The 9,466-nt window shown below is 42.4% G+C and overlaps 1 protein-coding gene across 1 annotated transcript in view; it reads left to right on the top strand.

Annotated features, from left to right (window-relative positions):
• RSPO2 (R-spondin 2) overlaps positions 1-5,598 on the top strand; it is a 168,889-nt gene extending 163,291 nt beyond the window's left edge. Inside the window, exon 5 of the mRNA XM_044295369.1 lies at positions 5,486-5,598. Coding sequence (XP_044151304.1) covers positions 5,486-5,598 — 113 coding nt within the window. The remainder of the gene's footprint in view (positions 1-5,485) is intronic.
• The last annotated feature ends 3,868 nt before the right edge of the window (positions 5,599-9,466 follow it).

Genomic DNA, 9,466 nt, shown 5'->3' on the forward strand with positions numbered 1-9,466 from the left:
CAGGAGGAAAATTGATGACAAATCTAAGAGACGGATAATCCGAATGGTAACAAAAGAGCCTAGAAAGACTTCTAAAGAGATTCAAGGTGAACTTCATGCTCAAGGAACATCAGTGTCAGATCGCACCATCCGTCGTTGTTTGAGCCAAAGTGGACTACATGGGAGACGACCAAGGAGGACACCATTGTTGAAAACGAATCATAAAAAAGCAAGACTGGAATATGCCAAACTACATGTTGACAAGCCACAAAGCTTCTGGGAGAATGTCCTGTGGACAGATGAGACAAAAATCGAAGTTTTTGCCAAGGCACATCAGCTGTATGTTCACAGACGAAAAAATGAAGCATATCAAGAAAAGAACACTGTCCCTACTGTGAAACATGGAGGAGGCTCTGTTATGTTCTGGGGCTGCTTTGCTGCGTCTGGCACAGGGTGTCTTGAATCTGTGCAGGGTACAATGAAATCTCAAGACTATCAAGGAATTCTAGAGAGAAATGTACTAGCCAGTGTCAGAAAGCTTGGTCTCAGTCGCAGGTCATGGGTCTTGCAACAGGACAATGACCCAAAACACCGCTAAAAACACCCAAGAATGGCTAAGAGGAAAAAATTGGACTATTCTAAAGTGGCCTTCTATGAGCCCTGACCTCAATCCTATTGAGCATCTTTGGAAGGAGCTGAAACATGCAGTCTGGAAAAGGCACCCTTCAAACCGGACACAACTGGAGCAGTTTGCTCATGAGGAGTGGGCCAAAATACCTGCTGAGGTGCAGATGTCTCATTGACAGTTACAGGAAGCGTTTGATTGCAGTGATTGCCTCAAAAGGTTGCGCAACAAAATATTAAGTTAGGGGTACCATCATTTTTGTCCATGCCTGTTTCATGAGTTTATTTTTTTACATAATTCTGTTGAAGCATGGTTGAAAAACAATGTCTGACTTTCATTGGTTAACATTTATAGAATTTTAATTTATTATTACTTTTGTCAGATTAAAGTTATTTCTGTGACCATTGTGACTTTTTCTTTCATTGACCAAAGGGTACCAACAATTTTGTCCACGTCTGTATAAATATAAAAAATATCATCTTGTCCCAAAAGTTTGGTAGACACAAAGTCCCGATGCTGCGTGTCCCCAGCAAAACACTGGTTCCTCAGGGGACACAAACATATAGGATATCAGGTGACCTTCAAGATATATGTGAGGGTGTGTTCCTATTCTATATGGAAAAATATCGCTACAATAGATGTAAATTACAGATTTAGAATAATTGCAAATATGTCATATTGGAACTTTATTCAGTAGCCACGTTCAGTTCACTGTTCCCAAAATGATGTCAAAGTACTTAAAGGAGTTATCTCTCCTCTCTAGGATATGCCCCCTACGTCTGATAGGTGCGGGTCCCACTGTCTAGTGATGGAGGGCACACTGCGCATGTGCGGCCGCCCTCCCTTTCATTCCTATAGGAGCGCCGAAAATATCCGAGCACTGGCTCGGATATTTCAGTCAGCCCCATAAAATTGAATGGAGCGGTGGCCGCGCTTGCGCAATGCGCTTCCCATTTATTTCAATGGGACTGCCGAAAATAGCCGAGAGCTCCCATAGGAATGAATGGAGGGTGGCCACCATGCGTGGTGCTCCCTCCTTCACTTTGCAGGCTCCATTCTAAAGACAGGTGCGGGTCCCAGAGGTGGACAAATCCTAGCGATATGCCCCCAATGTCTGAGGTGAGACAACCCATTTAAAGAAGTTTTCTGGTAAAAAATTTTTTTTTTTATAAGTTCCTACAGCATGGCCCCTGAACACAGAAGATTCATACTTACCTGCTCCATGCCTCTCCGATCCTCCAGACTTCCTCCATCTTCCAGTCCCAGCATGGTTTACATCTAGCTGGCTATGGGCTCCGCTGATCAGATATTGATGACCTATCCAGAAGAAAATCCCTTTAATATAAGCAAGGTTATAGGAAACGTGGCTGCTTTCTTCCAAAACCAGTGCCACACTTGTCCACAGGTTGTGTGCGTTATTGTAGCCCTTTTTTATTCAGCTGTAATACCAGGGATGACCCACACACAAATGCGGCACCGTTTCTGGCAGAAAACGGACATGATTTTCTGAACCTATACCCGCCCCCATCCCAAACCCTGCATAGCCTTTCTTTGCTTTGCATGCAAAAAGTTTTAGTTACCATATTATTCCCTATGTCCAGTCTACATGTACAGTGGCAACTACAATGGCCGCTCGGTCCAAGAAGCCTTCAAACAGCAGCCTAAATCACAGCTTTCCGAGTGGCTTAGAAGTTGAGAAGATTTTGCTGTATTAGCCTGAATTTTACGTTTTTATTTAGCTCTATTGAGGCTTTTAGTCATTCTGTATTTTCCAGTTTTATGAACTCCTAATAGGGAACAGATAGTGTGGAAGACCTAACGGCTATGCTATAATGTTGTAACAATCCTTTAATGGGTCTGTATGTGATTAATACTACCAGCAGTTCATTATTGCATAAAAAATAACTATGTGGATGTGACATTTATGCCCCATCAAGTGAACTTGTCTGATTTAATATTTACATAACGCATTGTGCAGCTCTTTGATTTTCGGCAGAATATCTCCACCTTGTGGAGGGCTTCATGCTCCCAGTGTTATGTGATGCTGATCCCTGATAAAAGGAAGAAGATTTTCAAATTGTTGGCCTATGTCTATTAAGACAGGGTTTCAGACACCTGCAAAAAATAAAAAAAATATTAAACTTATTATAAGAAAGCAAATAAAATCTAGGCCTGCTATGAGCAGGCTTAGATCTGAGCCAAAGCTTGCACCATTTTCTGGCTTTAATTTTAATAAATCTGTCTAAATGTTATAAACCATGCCTCCTTTCAATTTATTTTTTGTGCAATCTTTTTGCAAATGTGTGTGCAATTTGCAACTCCCCTAGAATTTGTGACTTTTCAAACAAAACAAGTTCCCTCTGTATTGAGAATCCCCCCCCCCCCCCATCCTTCCCCCTCTTGTGTTTAAAGGGAACACATTTTTGGGGCATGTTCTTCGGTTTCATTTTTGCAGTACTGCACCATTGAAAATCAAACACAAAGTACTGTCCTTTCCTTCTGTAGCAGTCTATATAGATGGGCACTAGATTGTTCAATTCACTGCTGCCATGAGTGGAATAGGTTATCTACAAGGTAATCCTCGTTACAAGTGTAGATGTAGAATTGGGATAACAGGATGACAGCTTTATTGTTCTCTTGATAGGACTAGATAAAGACTGCCACAAAAGAACATGGCATTAATTTAGGTGTAATTTGTGATGCTCTAATTGAGTTACTACAAGGCGTTTCTCTCTGGTCGCAGTGATGGTCTGACTGAGACAGTTAAGTGAGCCTTTGCTGTGCCTAAAGTCCAGACAGAGCAAGTTTAAAGAACATCTGTCACTATGGTCAACCCTATTAAACCAGGCAGACTGCTGGGTAAGGTTTGATCATGGGGAATCACGGATGTTAAGTTGTAGCATAATTGTTACTTTTTATAATAGGATCATTGGAGCACCGAGGGTCTGGCCTAGCTCCTCTGAGCACCGCTTCACTTCCTCCTCTCCTGTCGCCACTCCCTCTTCTCTGTTCAGATGCATGGCCCTGAAATCTTGCACTCTCACTGGCAAGACTGCATTGGTGCATACAAGTCTGTCCCTGCTGAGATCTGCACTCTCTGCCACAAGCAATATCTTTCGTACATACATTATATTTATATTGTATGTCTGGTCGAGAACTGATATACTGAATAATAGATGTTCTAAATCTGGTGGCACCATCACACATATGGGTCATTATTGTAAGCACAGCCATCTATGTACAGTGCTAGACAAAAAATCTCCCTCATGTGTTTTTGATTCTTGCTCCAAACTATTGCTTGTGATTTAATGGATTATGTTATAAAACACGGCTTCATTAAAATATTAACTACATCCAGATTTTTTGGCCGACGTTACAAATCGCTTGGGATCACAATCAGTAACATGTTACAGTTACCACTGTGATTAGAGCGCGAGTTTCATGACTCCGATCAGAATATTAAGGGATTTGGTTTAGTAAACTACTGTTCTGTGGTAATCTAATCATATCCAGCAGCCTCCGTTTGATTACCTGATGGCATTTGTAGAATGAGATGTCTTAGAGCGGAGTATCAGGTTAATTCATCAGTTATTACAAGGATATGAGACGAGATATTCTAAAGGTTTCCTACTTTCGTTATTACTATAAATCCAGTTGACTTGAGTAGAGAGAGCTGCAGTCACCTCTCCATTCATTCTCCATCTGGATGTGGTAGCCATAGATGGACATTTTCATGAAATGTCACAGTGCACTTCCCGTTTCTTTTTTTTCATGGCAAAGGCCAAACACTTACAGAAACATCATCGTGCCTCTCTATAGGGTGGTGTCTGGTACTGGAGCTTAGCCCCTTAAAAGTAAGCAGGGCTGAGCGCCAAAACCACACACTACCTGTGGACATAAGTGGCACTATTCTGGACAACCCCTTTAAATGTCAGACAGATCCTATATCCCTAGGAACCAAACAGCTTAAGCCTTTGACATGGGATTGTTCAACATTTCAAGCTTCGAAACCTGCCTGTAATTTATTATGGAGTTGTGCACTAGCTCACAAGGCAAGATACACTGTAGTTTGTTTGCTGGAAACCTCTATTATCTACCATGTGTGCTGAATACCTTCCAATATTTAAATCCTTATTGAAGCCTTACCCTTGGCCATTTAAATTCCACCCTTGGCCATTTAAATTCCACCCTTGGCCATTTAAATTCCACCCTTGGCCATTTAAGTTCCACCCTTGGCCATGTAAGTTCCACCCTTGGCCATGTAAGTTCCACCCTTGGCCATGTAAACTCCACCCTTGGCCATTTAAACTCCACCCTTGGTCTTTTACGTTCCACCCTTGGTCTTTTACGTTCCACCCTTGGTCTTTTACGTTCCACCCTTGGTCTTTTACGTTCCACCCTTGGTCTTTTACGTTCCACCCTTGGTCTTTTACGTTCCACCCTTGGTCTTTTACGTTCCACCCTTGGTCTTTTACGTTCCACCCTTGGTCTTTTACGTTCCACCCTTGGTCTTTTACGTTCCACCCCGGGTCATTTAAGCGTGACAGTCCTATGAAAAACATGGAGATTTGGAGGGTTTGCTGCAGTTTTGTTTGTCTCTTCTGCAGAGACTTTTACTACAAAATAACCAAAGGTACAGTATCCCTGAAGCTTGATGGACCAACCTTATTATCTATGAACTGTGACACTTGATATATGTGGCTTGGAGCTTTAAAAATATAATAAGATATGAATGATGGTAAAAGGTGATTCACTTTAAAGTACAGCAGTACTTCAGGGAACATATTGTCCGATTTGCTATAAACGAGGGACCCTGCTGATGCTGTGAAGTGAGTTGTATATTTTATGTATAAAAAACCCTAATGATGTTATCTTTTCCAGGTAAAAGAACAATGAAGAAGGACAAAAGGAACAAAAAGAAGAAAAAGAAGTTGCTTGAAAGGGCCCAGGAGCAACACAGCGCTTTTCTGGCCACAGATAGAATCAGTCCGTAAAGAGACAATTTTTTTCATTTTATTTTCTTCATTTGCTAAGTGCACAAAGGCTGCTACATGCTCTTGCACACAGATGAACTGCAGAATGGCTGCTTTAACGGTATTGGTTACTAATATTTTGTGAACATATCACAAGCTTATTTGTGTTATTTATACAGTTTTTTTTTTTTTTTTATTATTATTTTTCCTCGCCAACAGTTGGAATTACTGAGTTGAATCAGTGACCTGGTGTAGATGTGTCAAAGACTCTCGCTTTTTTTTTTTTACTAGTTGTTTTTTTATTTTTTATTCAGTGCCTATGATGGAAACCGCCAGTATTTTAGACCGGGACTGTTAACAGGATGCCATGCAGCAAAAAAATAACGGACTTGTGTATATTTCTGTAAAGGAACAATACAAAAAAATAACTAAACTGTTTGGAAGTAGAAATGTAAATTTTTTTTTTAATTTTGTAAGTTTATGGTTTCCATATTGTACATTTAAGACGACTGTATTTTAAATCTTTGTTTAGCTGATGTTGGTTCTCGGTGCCTATTATAACCAAACAGTTGTGTATTAAAACTGTTGATGCTAATATTCAGTACTACAGCGGTAACTGCTTCATGTCTCGAAGGGCACAGCAGTTATACTTTGTACATAGAGCTGAGACGCTACATATAATAAACTTATTTACTGTGTATACATGGTTGTCTTGCATTCATAGGGTAAGAGGTAGACTTGTCATGGGCATCCACCCATGGTGGCAAATATGCTTTGAAAAGCATATCGACCCTATTAAACCAGGCACACTGCCTAGTAGGGCTGATCATGCTAATTCACGCAATACCTTTCTTTTGTCTGTGTGTTAAACAGCTGCAGAGATATCTGTTTTATTCATATGCAAATGAGCATGTTGGAGCACCAGGAGCGGCCCTGAATCCTTGGAGCACTGCTTTTGTAACATCCCTGTACTCTGCACACTCCCCTTGATTGACAGGGCTAGACATCAGCCTGGCGAGTGCAGAACTGTGTCCTAGAATGGACATATCATATATAGTGTTGGACAAATATAAGTATCTAAAGTGCACTTCGATCTGAATTTCAGGGAAAATTCAATTCACTGTGAAGCCGATTATCCTTGTGGTTCATGGTAATAAATCAATTTTGCCTGAAATGGCGTAAAAATTTTTTTTTTAAGTTGGTCACAAAGCGAATTTCTTTGTGAAATTTGGTAAAGCAACCAAATCAAATTTTTGTAAACTTCGCTCAACACTACCTGTAATGCACACTCTGGCATACAGATTGAATGATATTACTGTCCTGGTCATTACTTAAAGGGTAATTGTCATGTTTTTATAAAAAAAAACGAAACAATTTTAGCATATGTTACTACTACAGCAGCATTATGCATAAAGCAATTTTTAGTTTCTTCACATACCACTGTTTTCTTTGAGTTTTTCCCTTAGTTACGGCTGTTTAAACATTTACAATATGAGGACTTTCTCAAGATCGCTCCTCTGCCAGTTCTCTGAGGCCAAAACTGCTTTCCCTCACTTACCATACACACTTGCTGTAGCCAGCAGCTCCCTGCCAGCCAATCAGATTGGATTACTGAAGTCTAATGCAGGCATGCAGTGTGAAGGATCGCCCCTCTGTCTTCTGTTTACATTAAGTTGGGAGACAGGACAAGCCCTGGTAACAGTCTTTTAAGGGAGCAGTGAAAGGGACAGAGGACATTAATGAAAGCTGTTATTATAAGGTAATTACAGATCTTTTGACAATCATTGACAGACTAACTCAGGTATACATAACTAGCTCTAATAAACTAGCAAATAAAATAAAAATATGAAAGTTACCCTTTAAGTGTGTAGGGTGTCTTATCTATAATCCTTCCACAGCAGTAAAGTCTGTATTGCCCTAAATGGCGGTTACCTTACAGATTTATTTTTTCTGTTCACTCCGCCATGCAGATTCCAAGTTCTCCTTTTTCTCTCACTGTAGATCTTGCAGCAGTCAAACAGATCTCTGTTAGTCTCTGAATCCTGAAATCTGAGGAGAGGTAGAACATGGACTTTGCTTCCTTCCACTCTCAACTCCCTCCTTAGACTCTCCTAGAACACTCTAGATCTAGGGATGGAGCCAGCCACCACCTAGCAATCTCCTACAAATGGCTGTGTCAGAGTTAGCTAACTCCGTCACTACCACACACAGCCACGTTGGGAGTATACAAGGCATAACAATACATGACATAACAATATGTGTTGGTCTTATACATGGTGGCCCATGAAAAAGTAGCCCAGTCTCCAGCAATAGTATGACAAGATGAATGAGCAAATGGATCTGAAAGTGGTCCCCGTTCAAGTCTATGCATCTTTGGGCAGGTCGGATTATGCTGGCTGATACTGCTTGCAGCTCTTTAGCAGTAACATAGTTTATAAAGCTGAAAAAAGACAACTGTCCATCCAGTTCAGCCTGTTATCCTGCAAGTTGCTGCTGCGGATAGTGTTTGTGATGTTGTCCTTGAGTTTCTCCAGGGGATGTGGATTGTTAGCAAACACTTTCGGATTAAAATTTCCCCACAGATAAAAAAAAATCGCACGTTGACAAGTCTGGGGAACGTGGTGGCCATAACCCCTTGCTTACAGTTCGCTCTTTCGTAAACGGTTCATGAACCCGTGCCAGTGAGCAGTGGCGTGCCCAGGGTGTTTGGCACCCGGGGCGGGTCATTTCTCTGGCACCCTCCCCCCAATACTTGACCACATACCTCTTACAACCAGGGATATCTGCTGCTTTCATGTAGACCTTCTCTTTCCTCTTCTCCGTTAGACCGCCATGAGAAATTCTTTCAGCCGCATCTCGTTAGATTTCTCAATTTTTCCATCAACCTCCCCATCCTGGTGTCCCCACAGTGTCATCCTGCTGCCACCCCCAATACTGTGCCTGTTGTGTCCCCCAATGTCCCAGGTACTATAATGCTCAAAAAATAGTGACCCTAATAGACATAATTGGAGTCATTTATCAAACTGGTGTAAAGTAGAACTGGATTTCCAAAAGAGCTGTCAAAAATGAAAGGTGGAATCTGATTGGTTGCTATGGGTAACTAAGCCAGTTCTGCTTTACACCAGTTTGATAAATGTCCCTATAGTGTCTACAGCAGTTATAATGTCCCCTAGAGTGCCCCCAGTAATAACACCCTATATTGTGCTCCAGGTAATAATCGCTCTATAGTGTCCCCAGAAATAATAGACTGGCCTCTACAGTGCCTCCCCAATAGCAAGGCCCCCATGCTGCCCCCCCACACAGTAGTGTCCCCCCCCCCACACAGTAGTGTCCCCCACATTGCCATCCCTCCCATAATAAACTTGCCCCCCCACTGTGCCACACAGTATCCCACCATATTCCCCACACGTCCTCCTGTGTGCACCCCCCTCATGTCCCCCAAAGTCGCCACATTATGAAATAAAATAAGTTTGCCCCCACACGTCCTCTGTGCACCCCGGCCCTCTCATGTCCCCCCAAAGTTGGCACATAAAAAAAAAAAAAGAAGGAAACTAAATACTTTCCTGCACTTGCTTGCAGAGTCCCGGCACTGTGCTGCTGAGTCCCGGCACAGGAGTGCGCGATGACGTCATCATGCGCGCCTGCGCCCGGATTTCACTACCGCATAGGCTTCAGGCCTACTAGGCCTGAAGCCTATGGCGGTGATCGGCGGCGGGGCAGGGAACTATGCCCTCCGCTCCCTGCCCTGCCGCAGTATGTGGGACTGGGTCACGGGTGTCAGCGCTTCAGCAATGAGCGCTTCCATCTGTATTGATGGAAGCGCTCATTGCTTCTGGGCCTGCTGGCACCCCCGTCAGAGCCGGCATCCGGGGCGCACCGCCCCCCTGCC

This window comes from Bufo gargarizans, chromosome 5, assembly GCF_014858855.1.
Source record: "Bufo gargarizans isolate SCDJY-AF-19 chromosome 5, ASM1485885v1, whole genome shotgun sequence".
In the NCBI taxonomy this organism is placed as follows: Eukaryota; Metazoa; Chordata; class Amphibia; order Anura; family Bufonidae; genus Bufo; species Bufo gargarizans.